The sequence below is a fragment of the Emys orbicularis genome, chromosome 1 (genome assembly GCF_028017835.1).
Source record: "Emys orbicularis isolate rEmyOrb1 chromosome 1, rEmyOrb1.hap1, whole genome shotgun sequence".
Lineage (NCBI taxonomy): Eukaryota > Metazoa > Chordata > Testudines > Emydidae > Emys > Emys orbicularis.
Genome location: NC_088683.1, coordinates 31,313,144 through 31,330,000, shown reverse-complemented (window position 1 = coordinate 31,330,000; position 16,857 = coordinate 31,313,144). Strand labels below are relative to the sequence as shown.

At 40.6% G+C, this 16,857-nt stretch overlaps 1 protein-coding gene across 2 annotated transcripts in view; it reads right to left on the bottom strand.

Moving 5' to 3' along the window:
• DUS4L (dihydrouridine synthase 4 like) overlaps positions 1 to 16,857 on the bottom strand; it is an 88,319-nt gene that overhangs the window by 69,662 nt on the left and 1,800 nt on the right. Inside the window, exons 3-6 of one of the 2 annotated variants that reach the window (XM_065397995.1) lie at positions 14,507 to 14,624; positions 12,670 to 12,792; positions 11,237 to 11,463; positions 7,678 to 8,252 (exon numbers count right to left, since the gene is read on the bottom strand). In XM_065397995.1, coding sequence (XP_065254067.1) covers positions 8,005 to 8,252; positions 11,237 to 11,463; positions 12,670 to 12,792; positions 14,507 to 14,624 — 716 coding nt within the window. In that variant the 3' untranslated portion in view covers positions 7,678 to 8,004. Of the gene's footprint in view, positions 1 to 7,677; positions 8,253 to 11,225; positions 11,464 to 12,669; positions 12,793 to 14,506; positions 14,625 to 16,857 lie in introns of those variants that run through there. The other variant, XM_065397913.1, reaches the window with a different exon arrangement.

The window sequence follows — 16,857 nt, the reverse complement described above, 5'->3', positions numbered from 1 at the left end:
ATACCACACAATCATTTTACAAGGATGAACATGGGGGTGCTAGGTGTTCCCTCCCAGGTACAGAATGTCACAATGTGTTACTGAAATATGTTAAGTTGTAAACACCTACAACGAGCCTTTCAGGTACAACAATGAAGAAGTTAGACAGTGCTAATGGCCTATCAGCAAAGGCAATGGACCATGGAAAAGGTTGTGCTCACCCGGGAATGTTTCAGCCAACCTATGAGTAATGGCTGCTATGACTCAGCAAGGCATGCAAGGGCATGTGACCAGACCACATGACACTGAACTCCATTTTGGAACCTGTATTTTTCCACAAATGGCTGGGAACTTGGCTTAGAATAAAAGGTTCCTGCCATATGGAAAAACTATATAAGGTGGGGAGTGACATAATGATTTGGCTTCACTCCCCACACAAGAGAACACCTGGAAACCCTGAGGAACAAAGACTGAACTGGGGGAAGTGCTGGTCCCAAGCTAATCCCAAGAGATACAGCTAATTCAAATCCTATCTAGCATATTAGGCTTAGTTTGCGTTTTGTTTATTTGCTAAGTAATCTGCTTTGATCTGTTTGCTATCACTTAAAATCTATCTTTCTGTAATTAATAAACTTGTTTTATCTTAATCAGTGTGTTTTTGAGTGAAGTGCTTGGGAAAATCTCAGCTCAGTTAAGAAGGGCTGGCGTGAATATTCCTCTCTACATCGAGGGAGGGGCGAACTGGGTAATAAATTCATACTGATCAGGTTTTTGATCAGAGCAGAATGGTACAGCTCTGGGATCCTAGGATGGAGAGCTGGGGGTACTTTGGCTGTAGCCTCTCTATTGTTGGTTCATGCACTGGTTAGCCAGAGCCCGCATGTTATTGCAGTTGGGTGTGTCCCTGCCCATGTGAATGCTGGTGGGAGTGTAGGACCAGGAGCTGTGTACAGCTTGTCACAGCAGCACAGTGTGAGAGGGAACCCAGGCTGGTGAGTCAGAGGGCTGTGGTACCCCAGTTCCAGGTTGCATCCCGGGGGGCCTTGCCACACCATCCAAAAGTTTTTTTCAGTTAATCTAAATTCTGAGATTTTCCTCTTCATTATTTATGGATCTTTCACTGATGTCACTTGATATGTATGGAAGACAGATCAGCTTTGGATCCATTTAGCAGATCTCACCAGCAGACTGTTACCCTAAGTTTATTTTTAACATATGACAAATGTGTAGAGTGAGCAAAACAAATAAACAAAAACCCAAACACAACCATTCTGGAGCACATGGGAGCACCTCTTAAATAGAACAGATCTCATTCTCTCAAGTATTGCAGGACTTCAACAATTGACTTCTTGTTAAATCATCCTCAGACTTGTCTCTTTTGCTGACAATATAAATGTTGAATGCTACTGACAGAAAAACTCAAAATTGTAAACTGTCTTTATTTCAATAAATAAACCTAGATAATGCTATTGTAATGTCTCAGCTGTGGCACATACTTTATTAAAACTAAAGAATGACTCTCTTTTCTGCTGCCATATTTTAAAAGTCTCACGTAACAAACATTTATTCCAAAATAAAACTCGGGGTTGGGGGAACCAGAACACCACCCCAATCAGGTCCAATCACTTACAAAATTATTACATATATGATTCAGACAATTAGAAAATATTTTTATATTTACCAGTAATTATATTGATACTTCCAGAGGTATGAAAGTCAACAAACTCCTAATTCATTATAATTTACCACTTACTGGCATGAATTTCTGTATAAACATACGCCATATGAAACATGATTTTTGTTCAAAATCTTTATTACATTGGACTCAAATTTGTACCAGGTGCAGAATGTTACTACCTTGTTCTAATTTTCACTACCTTTTGCTTATGAAAAAAACAGTGCGTAGTGACAATCATGCTTTGGGTGAACAAAAGACAAGATTGTTAAAACCTGGCTGAGAGAACCAGGTTTAAAAGGTTTTTTTTGGTGTAATTCAGAAGAAAGACTGCTTCTTACTCGCACCGATTTTATCCTATTTCTATGTGACAGGGTGCTGGGCATGAACTGCTGAGCTAGTCCTCTGTCACGCCAGCTCCAATTACACTGGTCTACAATTTTTGAGAAGTCGTCTGCTTCAGAGATAAAATGTGCTATTTATTATGTATTTTGATGTGCTGAATTCAAATATGACAATTAAAACAACTGATTGGTTACTGTTTCTAAGATATTTCAGTTTTTACATTTTATGTCTATGTATATTGTGTAGATAGTAGAGTTTTAATCATAAATTGTAAACCTAGGTCTTTTCATGTGTTTATGGTTGCTTTACATGATAATATTTCACCTGTCCTGTTTATGTAACACTTTAAAAATCAGCAAAAGGGTTATATAAATAAAATTTATTATGAAACAAAAGGCAAAAAACTATTATGTACATAGTTTAGTCCTATTCAGTGTCTACTCGGCGCTTCTTGGCTTGTCTCTTGTATTCATTAAATGGAGCATCTCTTGTCACTGTCCAGCAACAGTCTACAAGCATTGATGGGCTCCATTTGCCCTGATAGTGTTTCTTCATTGTTGCAGTGTCCTGGTGAAATCGCTCGCCGTGCTCGTCGCTCACTGCTCCGCAGTTCGGTGGAAAAAAATCTAGATGAGAGTGCAAAAAATGTATCTTTAGTGACATGTTGCAACCAAGGCTTTTATATGCCTTGAGGAGGTTTTCCACCAACAACCTGTCGTTGTCTGCCTTGTTGTTTCCGAGAAAATTTATTGCCACTAACTGGAAGGCTTTCCATGCCGTCTTTTCCTTGCCACGCAGTGCATGGTCAAATGCATCATCTCGAAGAAGTTCACGAATCTGAGGACCAACAAAGACACCTTCCTTTATCTTAGCTTCACTTAACCTTGGAAATTTTCCACGGAGGTACTTGAAAGCTGCTTGTGTTTTGACAATGGCCTTGACAAAGTTCTTCATCAGACCCAGCTTGATGTGTAAGGGTGGTAACAAAATCTTCCTTGATTCAACAAGTGGTGGATGCTGAACACTTTTCCTCCCAGGCTCCAATGACTGTCGGACTGGCCAATCTTTCTTGATGTAGTGGGAATCTCTTGCACGATTATCCCATTCGCAGAGAAAACAGCAGTACTTTGTGTATCCAGTCTGCAGACCAAGCAAGAGAGCAACAACCTTCAAATCACCACAAAGCTGCCATTGATGTTGGTCATAGTTTATGCACCTCAAAAGTTGTTTCATGTTGTCATAGGTTTCCTTCATATGGACTGCATGACCAACTGGAATTGATGGCAAAACATTGCCCTTATGCAGTAAAACAGCTTTAAGACTCGTCTTCGATGAATCAATGAACAGTCTCCACTCATCTGGATCGTGAACGATGTTGAGGGCTGCCATCACACCATCGATGTTGTTGCAGGCTACAAGATCACCTTCCATGAAGAAGAATGGGACAAGATCCTTTTGACGGTCACGGAACATGGAAACCCTAACATCACCTGCCAGGAGATTCCTCTGCTGTAGTCTGAAGCCCAACAGCTCTGCCTTACTCTTGGGTAATTCCAAATCCCTGACAAGGTCATTCAGTTCACCTTGTGTTATGAGGTGTGGTTCAGAGGAGGAGGATGGGAGAAAATGTGGGTCCTGTGAGACTGATGGTTCAGGACCAGAAGTTTCATCCTCTTCCTCGTCTGACTCAAGTGAGAATGATTCTGGTGCATCAGGAACCGGCAGTCCTTCTCCGTGGGGTACTGGGCGTATAGCTGATGGAATGTTTGGATAATGCACAGTCCACTTTTTCTTCTTTGACACACCTTTCCCAACTGGAGGCACCATGCAGAAGTAACAATTGCTGGTATGATCTGTTGGCTCTCTCCAAATCATTGGCACTGCAAAAGGCATAGATTTCCTTTTCCTGTTCAACCACTGGCGAAGATTTGTTGCACAAGTGTTGCAGCATATGTGTGGAGCCCACCTCTTGTCCTGATCTCCAATTTTACAGCCAAAATAAAGGTGATAGGCTTTCTTAACCATAGTGGCTATACTGCGCTTTTGTGATGCAAAAGTCACTTCACCACAAACATAGCAGAAGTTATCTGCACTGTTCACACAAGTACGAGGCATCTCTGCTCACTTTGGCTAAACAGAAATGTGTCCCTTTGCAAAATCAAACACTGACAAATAAGAGAGCATGACACTGTATGATTTCTAGAGCTGATATAGGGCAATTTGTTTGGCAGAGTGATGTAAGCTTCGTTATGATTGCATCATCCATGACTTCTAGGAATCACATGATGCAATTCATATCATGTATGACGCAATACCAGCTTCAGATTGCATCATTCATTGTTTTGCCTAAAAAGCAAGTACTGTCCAAACCCAGTCATAGATTTATTCATAGATCCAGTCAAAGATGTATTTTAGTCATTTCTGATTTAAATTGAGATCCCTTCCCTTTATAACTCACTTATCCTCCGCCATTCCCAAGTCAAGGGTCGTATATACTGACCCAATAGCATATCTTGAAAACTAGAGCCAATCAACAATTTTAAGCATCATTTTCGTTCTCAGTGACCCAGAATTAGTAAAGTTTGACATTTATTTCAGAAGCATTTTGGCTGTAGAGCAGTGTTACAGGAGGTAGATTGGAGCTGGCTAGAGAAACCTGTGCCTAATTGGCAAAGGGGAAACAGCTGCCAGCCTAATTAGCCTGGGGCTGCATAAACGCCTCAGAGGAAAGAAGCCAAGGGGACAGACGGAAAGGGGGAAGTCAGAGAGTGGAAGGAGAGTAGGAGTGGCTTGGCTGTAGAAACTGAGTCCTTAAGGCTGAAACCCCCAAGCTGTGTGTGGTGCAATTGCATGCTGTAAATAAACTGCACCGGTGATTGCTAAGCCACAAGGTCTCTGAATGGTTTTTGGAGCAGAGCAGAGGCAGGAGCAAAGGGGGCCCTGCTATGCCCTGTTACATTCTGTCATGTCATTATCATGCACTATACAGGAACATATATTGTTAGGAGTGCTGTTGTAGCCTTGTTGGTCCCAGGATATTAGCGAAACAAGGTGGATGAAATAATATATTGGACCAACTTCTGTTGGTGAAAGAGACAAGCTTTTGAGCTTACACAGAGTTCTTCTGGTCATCTGTCCAGCAAATGAATATATTATCAATATATCTCAGGTATATCATTGATTTTGTAGTGCATTTGTCCAGAAATTCTTCCTTAAGGTAGTCATGAAAAGGTTGGTGTATTGGGGAGCCATCCCAGTACTCATGGCTGTTCCCATGGTTCGGATAAATTATTTGTTGTTGAATGTAAAATTGTTATGGGTGAGGATTAAATGGTTGAGTTTGGTGATGTGTTTGGGGTGGGTGAACACTTTTCACAAAATAATCACTCCATAACTGACTTCTCTGTCCTCATCCTCAAAGGAAACCTGCACAACACTTTCAAAAGACAAGCTTGGGAACTTAAATTCATAACTGCTAGACACCAAAAATCATGTACAGTAACTCCTCGCTTAACGTTGTAGTTATGTTCCTGAAAAATGCGACTTTAAGCTAAATGACATTAAGCAAATCCAATTTACCCATAAGAATTAATGTAAATGGGGGGGGGGTAGGTTCCAGGGAAATTTTTTTCACCAGACAAAAGACTATATATATATATACACACACACACACACATACATACACATACACACACAGTATAAGTTTTAAACAAACAATTTAATACTGTACACAGCAATGATGATTGTGAAGCTTGGTTGAGGTGGTGAAGTCAGAGGGTGGGATATTTCCCAGGGAATACCTTACTGCTAAATGATGAACTAGTACTCGGCTGAGCCCTCAAGGGTTAACACATTGTTGTTAATGTAGCCTCACACTCTACAAGGCAGCACAAATGGAGGGAGGGGAGACAGCATGGCAGACAGAGAGACACACCCTGTGTGTGAGAGAGAGATGCACATTGCCCCTTTAAGTACGCTGACCCCACTTTAAGTACATTGCCTTTTTAAATAGATCAGCAAGTTGAGACAGCAGCTGCTGCGAGCAAGCTCCCTCTGTCCTGAGCCCTGTCGTGTCGCCCCCTGGGGTAAGCGGGGGGGGGCAGGAGCAGGGGGACACCCTGACATTAGCCCCCTTCCCCCCCCCGCACAGCAAGCAGGAGGCTCCCAGGAGTAGCTCCAAGGCAGAGGGCAGGAGCAGCACATGGCAGTGGGGGAAGGGACAGCTGAACCACCGGCAATTGATAGCCTGCCGGGCGGCTGCCGCACAGGAACTGAGGGGAACAGGGAGCTGATAGGGAGGGCTGCTGGTCCACCCTGGTTCAAAGCCCCCACCAGCTAGCTCCAATGGGCTGTTCTTTCTGCAAGCAGTGGACAAAGCTGGCAGCTGCCAAACAATGTTATAAGGGAGCATTGTGCAACTTTAAACGAGAATGTTCTCTAATTGATCAGCAATGTAACAACGAAATAACGTTAACCGGGATGACTTTAAGTGAGGAGTTACTGTACTTAAGAAAGACACTGGATCTATGGCTCATTACAAAAATCTGCAACCTACTAACACCTCTTTTATCCTATGACTGTAGAGGTGATATCTACCCACTTCACCTTGAATGGTCTCTTGCAAGATGTGTTAACTCCTTAGCTGTTCCACTTTGTATTTAGCTGTAACACTCTGAGGAGTTGGTCTTGGTGAAGACACTCCTAAGCCAATGGGAGAGTTTCGTAATTAATCCATCTCCTTGAGAGGTGGTAGCTATGTCAATGGGAGAAACTCTCCTGCTGACATAGCGCAGTCTACACAGCGGGTTAGGTTGATATAACTATGTCGCTCAGGGATGTGGATTTTTCACATGTGAGCAACGTAGTTATATTGAGATAGGTCTGTAGAGTAGACCTGGCCTGAGTGCCTTTCCCAGTCTTGAAGAAGAGCTCTGTGTAAGCTCAAAATCTTACCTCTCACCAAGAGAAGTTGGTCCAATAAAAGATATCACCTCACCCACTTGATCTTAGGAACATATACTGTACATAGTGCATGTTGAACAAATCTTTTTAAGTTTTGTGCCCCAAGTCTGCAAGGTACCTAAACACATGTATAACTTGAAGCAGAGAAGTGAAGTCCTATTTTGAAGTGAAGGGGACAAAACAAGCACATGTTTAATTTCAAGCACTGATTCAAGGTCTGATCTGAGACCTGAGTTACCAAAACAATTTCACTCTGGACTTATAGTATCACTTAACATTAAACAGACATATCTTCCACTTGAAAATTAATGGAGGTTTATTATATTATTTATTATATTAATTATATTATTGTATTAATATATTAATTTTCTTCCACTTGGCTAGGAAAATCTGGAACTCTAAGTTCAATGCCAGTTTAAGGGATTTCAGGCCTTCAGAGCAGCAAATGGGACACCTGAACCTAAAGAGGGGCAGTTGTGTGAAGCCTTTCTCTTCTGTGATTTAGGGGCCCACATAATTAAAACCAAACATAAAAACTGAATTTTCACTTTAGATAAATACTAGCTGGCCTTCTCAGTTGAGCTTTTCTCAATTAAAGGAACAATTCTATATAATTCTGTTTAATACCCTTTGAGCCTGTTCCTGTGGCCCTTCTACTCACATGAGTAAGGGTAGCAGCATTGGGAGTGATCTTTGAAAGCACTTTGGTACTGCATATATAATTTATTTTCTCATAAGACACTTTGCTTACAGCATCACAATTCTGTGTATGGTAATGCGTTGCCATATATATAAAAGCTATTTTCAAGTCATGAATGTTTCCTGAGTTGAAAATAATGTTAATATAAAAATATAATATGATCAGTTCAGAAATGTCCAGTAATGAGCATTGTACATGAGTAATGTACAGCATGAGATCTTTCAATGCACTGTGATTTTGACTAATAAATATAAGCGTGGGGAAACCTATCACTATAACAAAGTACCCGCAACTCTAAAATATAAAATGCAATATTCACATGATTAAAATACTTTAAAAGCTATTACACCCCGTAGTGGTCATTAAGGTAGTCCAGAACCGCTGAGGTGCTTGATAAAACATTAAAAACCCTTTTTTCCTGTTTTGAAGTTATCCGTTCCATCATGTACATTAAATGATGATGAAAGCACGTAAAAGGAGTCCCATGTTCAAGAGCAATGTCAACCCAGTCCTGGATGCACTTCAAAGGTGTCTCTTCATATCCTGCAAACATGGCTGGATTGGCTAAGAGCCCCCTAGCAACCATTACACCTTCAAATGGAAAATTTGAGAAGTGTTAATATACAATTTAACTTTTAACTTTTTTATGTTTACCTGAGAGTTTTGTATAGCACCCATCACCACAGTATCTAATACTTGTGAATCGCTAACTAGAGAGCAGTAGAAGCTGGAAAGCCAATATGGCAATTGCACCCTGGGAAACTCTGTTTAACAGTCCAAATCCAAGATTACCTGTGATATTTAGAGGTCCAGCCTACCCAGCTTAATAGTACTTCATGATAGAGGATTTGAAAGAAAACACAGCATATACAGAATGGGAACTTTTCTTTCCCAGTTCCTCCAGTAATATTTTGTTTTTATTAGCTAAACATAGGATGATCCTGTTTTTTTGAGCAAAATTTACTACTGATTGACCCATAGCGAGGAAACAAATTCATCCCTTGTGTAACTCAAATGACTTAAAGAACATTTGCACTAGCTGGTGAGGCCTCGGCTGAAATAGTGCGTCCAGTTCTGGGCACCACACTTTAGGAAAGCTGTGGACAAACTGAATAATTGAGAGAACAACAAAAATGATACAAGGTTTAGTAAACCTGGCCTATGAGGAAAGGAGAAAAAAACTGGGCACGTTTAGTCTTGAGAAAAGCAGACTGAGGGGGGAACCTGGAAGACTGCAAATTTGTTAAGGGCTGTTATAAAGAGGACAGGGATCAATTGTTTTCTGTATCCACAGAAGAAGTAGTAATGGGCTTAATCTGCAGTAATGGAGATTTAGGTAAAACTTTCTAACTATAAAGGCAGTTAAGCACAGGAATAAGCTTCAAAGGGAGGTTGTAGAATCCTTGGAGGTTTATAAGAATAGGTGGGACAAACACCAATCAGGGATGGTCTATGTTTACTTGGTCCTGCCTCGGGGCTAGCGGCTGGACTTGATGACTTCTTAAGGTTCCTTCTAGCCCTACATTTCTATGACAGAGACAGACTGACTGGGGAGTACAAGGAAACAATAAAGCTGAAATTGACTGTCCTGAATTTTGTCAAGTATCTGGCTGGACAGTACTCCTCCTTCCTCCCTTTACTTGCCACAGTCACAGATCCATCTCCCACATGCAAGAGCCAAAACGGCTGCCACTGAGGCACCCCTTGTAGCAGTGGTGGGCAACCTGCGGCCCATCAGGGTAACCTGCTGGTGGGCCATGAGACAGTTTGTTTACATTGACTGGCTGCCTGCAGCTCCCAGTGGCCACGGTTCGCCGTTCCCGGCCAATGGGAGCTGCAGGAAGCGGCGCAGGCTGGCCGCCGCTTCGCACAGCTCCCATTGGCTGGGAACGGCGAACCGCGGCCACTGGGAGCTGCAGGCAGCCATGCCTGCAGATGGTCAATGTAAACAAACTGTTTTGCAGCTCGCCAGCGGATTAACCTGATGGGCTGCAGGTTGCCCACCACTGCCTTGTAGGAACAGAAGGAACTGTTATATGTCAAAAAGAACTCTCGAATAATGTCATTAATCATTCACATTAGGATGATGAGTGTCTGAGGGTTCTCTGTGTATAGGGGTGGGATACAGTATTTAAATAAAGGGCTTTTTCAATTTGCCTTGGAGGTACTTATTCATAGTTATGCATAATAGTACTCTAAAGCTTTGTAAGGATAAGGCCTTTTCCTGTAGCCATATTGTAAAGCCTTTGTCTGCAGCCATATTAGGAGAGCAGCAGCCATTAGCTAAGAAGCAGGAAGTCACATCCTCACATTCCATCTAAATTATATGAAAACAATGTAATATTTGGCTAAGGAGATCCTGTCCTAATAGCACCCACTATCACCAGATAAAGAAACAGATCTTAAGATGGTTAAAAAAAACACCTTAGTTTGATGGCATTCTGTCTGGCAAGAAACCACTTATCGATAGTTGTGGTTGTGAAATCCTCATTTCTTTATTGTTTTGTCTTTATGGTCCCCACTTCCCTATTGTTTATCTGTATGATCTCTGTCTGGTTCTTTGATTGTTTGTCTGTTGCATAATTAATTTTGCTAGGTGTAAATTAATTAAGGTGGCAGAGTATGATTGGTTAAATAACTGTTTTACAATGTTAGGATTGGTTACTAATATTTTAGTAAAATGATTAGTTAAGGTACAGCTAAACAGGACTCAAGTTTTACTATATAAACTGTGGTCCAAAAGGAAGTTCTTTGGGAACCAACTCCAGGACACAGCCCCAAGATCACAGCTGACAGACCTCAACATCTGCCAATGACACTGTGCAGAAACTGGAGTCCCCCAGATGACCTGAGCTTGACTGGCCATCAAGAAAAGTTCATCTCTCTTAATGGAAGTGGTGAGCACTGTATGTGTAGCGTGTGCATTCTGTTTTGGTGATTGTTAATAAATAGAGGTTAAGTAGGCTATTACTGTATATGCGCTTTTGCTGGTAAAAGACCCTGTAAACCCGCAAAAAATTAAGCCCTGAGTCCACAGGGAATGGGTGTTTGCTCTGAGTCCACAGGGAATGGGTGTTTACGTGATGGAGGAGGAGGAGGAAAGCCCGGAGACATAGAGCCTGGAGCCCACGGAGGGGTAAAGTTAGATGCCTTTTGCCTAGAGCCCTAGGAACTGAGAAAGGGTGGGGGGCCTAAATTAACTGGGTTACACCTGAGCCTTAGGAACAGGGTAAGGGTGGGTGCCCTAGAGTGTAAGGTTACGCCTGAGCCCTAGGAATGGGACAAGGGTGGGTGCCTAAATTAAGAGGGTTACACCTTGAGCCCACAGAAGGGTAAAGGTGGGTGCCCCTAATGTGTGAGAGTAACAGAGAATTTTGTGCTGGTAACAGCTTTTAAGTGTGTCTGCTCATAAATCCTTAAGCTGTCAGAACCAACTAACTTCATATCTCAGTTCTCTCCTTGAAGAGTGCAAAACACTCAAATATAAGTTCAACTTACAGACAAATGTGTATTTTAAAAAGTACATTTCCTAGCAAGTTTACTGAAATAATACCCAAAGTATGCTGAGTTCTTACCATCTGTCCCCGTCATATGATGAATATTCTCAGCATCTTTTAAAGTTTTAACGTCTCCATTAGCTACAATAGGTATAGACATATTTTGTTTAATTATTTTAATTGCATCATAGTGTACTGGCTGATGTCGTTCTTCTACATTTCTCCCATGAACTGTAATCCAGGAAACTCCAGTTGCTTCAGCTTTTCGACAGAGATCTACAGTTCTCTTTAGATCATCATGGATTCTAAAATTCCAAGGAATGTAATAATTATCCTCACCATCAAACAGTTATCTGAACTGCATGAAATCCCACCATAAGGCAGAATAAACAAGAATTGTACAAATGAAAAAAGAACATTATTGTTGGAAGATGAACTGATCTTTTATCATATAACACATTTTAATAAATTAATATCCCTTGATTTAGTATTATCCTGTTTAATCTAGTCACTAAAATTGAAAGGGTGTCCAAACTTTATAACAATTGCCAGAAACCTATGAGCCTTTTAAAAATATATAATTTTGCGTAATTCTGTACCAAAAATGAAATAACTCACATTTATATAGCACCTTTCTTTCTGAAAAATCTCAATCAACTTTAGATCTTTATTACATAAACTTTGCTGATATACAAAACCTACACAGGAATCACTGCCTCCACCACTGAAATGCAACATGGCAACACATCACAATATTTTAGAAGTCAATGAAGTGAAGGATATCTTTTTCCAACTGAAACTGGAGTGGGAATTTAGGTAGGCAGAATGACTCAAGTTGAAATTTGATAAGGAATGTAATCAAATCTTTAAGCAATCATGATTTGTCAGGATCTATTTTAATGCCTCATCTAAAAGACAGCTTCTCCAGCTGGACAATGCCATTAATACCATACTAGATCTAGTTCTAAACTGATAGGAGGAAGAATATCACTAACTTACCAACATCGTTTCTTGTCCCCCCTATGTTCCTTTGAGAGCTCCCATCCAAGTGGGAACTTGACCCAAGCTTCCTTAGGTTGGTTCAAAGCACTAGGTGATATGGTTGAATAAACAATATAAAACTATTCAACTAGCTTGTGATCATTTTACCTTTCCTGAATTCTGAGTTTTTAAAAAATGCATGCCTTTTATGTTGTTTTGGATATCAGAGTGTTCTTGCAAACCAAAGCACACTTGACGACGTGTAGCACCAGAGAAACACTGATTGCAATTTTGTAGGATTACATGTCCCCAGATGTGTTTTGGATGAGAAAGAAAACAGATCCTGACCAGCTGGGGTTGTTAAAGATCTCTGGGTTGACCTACCAAAAAGCTGAGTGCGAGTCTCCACAGACCATGCTTACGGCACTTTTTCTATAAAGGTAATATTAACCCAACACATTTCCTGTTTTGCTTGATTAAATAATAAACATGCTTCATTGTCCTGAGACATAGTAGTGGTCTAAACTTACCTTATCTTAATAGATACTGAAAATCTGGGGTTCTCTACTTGATTTCTTACGTGTCTCACCATATCTTGAACCAGCTCTGGTTTATTTATTAAACAAGCACCATAACCTTCCGCCATTGCCCATCTTTAAGTTAAAGAGAACAACGTTTGTATTGTATATTTGCAATAAAAGATCAGTTTCAACATAATGCACTATTTCAGTTTCCTTCTCAACACATTTGGTGAATTATTTTGTTGACAGGGAGGAAGGCAGAGATAGTACTGGCTATGGGTGAAAGATATTCTTATGGTTAAGGCTCAGGTCCTGGGAGATGTAGCTTCAATTCCTGGTTCTGCCACAGGATTTCCTATGTGACTTTGGACAAGTTACTTAGTCTCTCTCCAATTCCGTTTCTAATCAGCTAAATTATAACATTTTTACCCATCCCCTTGCCCCCAAAAGGGCATCATAGGAAAAATAAATTAACATTTCTGCGGCACTCAGATACAATGTGATGTGGGCCAATAAACAGTTAGATTTCTCTCAGGTTTCATCTTCTATGTAGAGTCATGGGCTGTTTCCAAAGAGAAATTACTTTTATGAGGATAAAGAATGTACTGTTGGAAAAAGGCCCTTATTTGTATGTAAATAATATCCCTCTTAGTCTAACTGTGAAAACCATACCTATGAGAATGGCAGATGTACCGTTTTCTCTAACCTAATTGCAGCTATTTATTAGTATTTAAATCATTTGTCCTTATAGGCACATTTTTAAATTAAAAACAAAAAACAAAACAAACAAACAAAAACCCCTAAACCAAAAACAGAACACAGATTTTCTTATGGTTTTGAAATTGAAAGCTTGGTCTCCTGGGTGGACTGTGCATAGAAAATATAACCATACAGCTTTGATCACATAAAACCTCTCAATTTGATATTTCAAAACAGCTGGGTTGGAAGATAGAAATGTATTAGTTTCTCTCTATGTGTAAAATTATTAGGAGATAATTGTTATTTCAAACCATGAGAATCTAATTAGACCACTTGAGTAATTAAATACTTGCACTTAATTACAAGTTACCTTTGGTTGTGCTTCCCTACATTTTATAGTTGATGTTTTCACTTTGTAAAATGTGTTTTGACTAAAACACCGCCAATACCACTTAATAGGCCTAACTTGAACCACTTAATAAATATTTTAACGTTTTCAATTGTGCATGTATATTTTCAGTCTGAACTGGATCATGACATACAAGAACAAAATCTGGAAGATTTTAAGTGAGGAGCAGATCACTGATCTCATTGACAAACATTTATCACCTAATCAAAGATGCAAATAGTTCTTCTAAGCATTCACTGAACATTAAACTATCACATGACTTAATACAGAAGGAAGAGTTATTTCAAAGGATATTCTTTACTAGTAGAAGTCTCTCAGGCATCAGGACTTACACCAACATTTTGAGAATAGCCACAAAGTTTCCCAAGTCATTTGCAATGAAGCTCTCATTCCCTGTCTGGGAAGTCAGTGTGCAGCATCTTTGATGTCACTGTTAATGAAACTTCAACAATTGTCCACCAAAAGTTGCCAATTCCCTATTAAGTCAACTCTCAACATAGACACAAAGAATGGCACATTGGTAATATGCCTGGACTCTACTGTCTCACCGATGCAGCATGTGTCCTAAGACTGCTCTCTGAATGCTTTCTCGGGAAGACAAATCAGAATTTCTACATTTAAGGACTACCATTAATCTATCACTATTTCCTTTGGATATGGAAAACTAGGAAGTGATTTTTTCATTTTCATACTGATTGAAACAATTAGGAACATTCTTCCAACTTCTTAAAGTTTTACCTCTGAGGACAGCCACAATTTAGGTCTATTCCATCTGCAAAAGGACAGACGATACGGGCAGCATCAGATAAAACCTGTGCTTCATTAGCAGCAAACTGAACAATCAGTGGGCGATCACCTAGTCAAAGAGAGAGCTCTTTAGAATATACCATAACAAGAACAATGCATACTACATACGAAACTTACCCTTACTAATTCTTCAAGTAAGTCAACATAATCAGGTCTTTAACATAATCAGTATAACAATAGAAGATTTAAAAAAAATGGTAAACAAGAATTCTAAACTTATGAATGTTTTGTTATTCCTGGATAAAGTCCATCCCTTGTATATCTTCCTTTCCTGCATAATTGAAAATAAATTTCTAATAGCAATAGTATTTTCAATGTGTGTTGCCACAAGAAAATAATTTTTAGCAGAAACATTTATTTCTAAATTAGAATCCCACTCTTTTTACAGAATAAAAATAGTCTCCAATGACAGAAAGAGAGACAAGTATTTTTTTTTAAAAGATCTATGCAGACTTCATTTCTTATATTGCCTTATACTTGGATGTTCTGACACACAAAATATAAGGAAACATTAGAAAGTGTACAGAATAGGGTTCTTATAATGGTGACATTTTAATAACCAATTAAGAAGTAAAGACATTCAGGGTTAAGTTTTAAATATATTTTTAAAGTAAGAAAACTGGAAGGTTATAGTTCATAAAACCTAAAATGTCAGCAAGTCTAGAAATAATAAAGGTTCTAGCATCAACCTTAATTACATTCCTTTATCCATATCTGATTTTTTTAAACACATGCCACAAAAGCACCACAAGACCAAAGAAAACTCTAAATATGGGATTATAAACTGCAAACCTAATCCTCTAATTAATGGCTGGAGACCAAACTCTCCACTGCCTTCATGGTACAAGCCACAGACCATATCTCACAGATGGATACTCCTGGAGGAATTCTGCACTACTGCATGCGCATAATTAATGAGCCATGCATAGTTTTAATTTTTTTGCACAGAAAAGAGCTTCTGCTGAAATGTTGCTGCAGTTCCACCTTTTGCCCACCGAGGACGCTGTGATGCAAGAACAGCAGCAGCTCAAGGCAGCAAATAACTTCTGCAGTTCTGCCTTTTGCCCACCAGATGGCGCTGTGGCGATAGAACACAGCAGCAGCTCCTGGCCAGCGAGGGAAGAGAAAGAACCTGCAGATTTTTTCGCAGCGGGCCAGGTCAGGAGACAGGGACTATGGGTGACAGACAGCATGGGTTGCTGGGGAGGGGGCATCACACAGGGGATCATAAGGACTAGTGGAGGAGAAGAGACTGGGGCAGGGACTGAATGGAAGGGAGGTGCAGGGCCACATGGTGATGGGGGAGGGGATGCAGAGCTACATAGGGACAGGGGAATGGCTGGGTGGGGGCACAGAGACACATGGGGACAGGGGGAGGGGGTACAGGGACACAGAGATATGGGGACAGGGGGAGAGGGTACAGGGAGACGGACAGGAGGTGGCTGGGTGGGGGCACAGAGACATGCGGACAGGAGGAGGGGTACAGGGACACGTAGGGACAGGTGTGGGCACAGAGACACATTGGGACAGGGGGAGGGGTACAGGGACATAGGGACAGGGGAGTGGGTGTCTGAGTGGGGGTGGAGGGACACATGTGGACAGGGGCTGCAAGGACACATGGGGGTGCAGGGACACATGGGGACAGGGGCAGATGTGCCTGACTGAATGGGAGAAGCTAGGGGTCAGCCCGGGTCTGCATGGGGGAAGCTCCCTAACAATCCCTCCCCACCCCCCCAAAAAAACTGTTCCATACTTTGCCCACCCATACACAACAACCCTCCAAGTTCACACCCAGGCTCCTTTCCAGCCATCCTTCCTTCTCCCTCAGCTTCTCCGTTATCCCTGACTCCTCCAAGCCTTTGCACTGCTTCTGAGGGGTGTGGGAAATATGGTTCTGTATTTTAGTTTAAATGAATTATTACTCAGAGTTCTGTATTATTATGCTTAGTAAGGAATCTATTTGTCAAAAACATTTTCTGAATCTTTTTTGTTATCTGTATTGTTACAGACATACTTGCTGACAGGTATTTTGAAATAAATGACCAAAAATAATTGAAACTGGTGTGATTATATTGTGTTATTTTGACAAATAAAATATGCAGAATTTTAAAATACTTCGTGCAGAATTTGTAATTTTTTTGGTGCACAATTCCCCCAGGAGTACGATGAAGCAATCTTAGGGGCAGATCCTCAGCTTGTGTAAATTAAATAAATAAAAAATATATGGAGATATACCTATCTCATAGAACTGGAAGGGACCCCGAAAGGTCATCAAGTCCAGC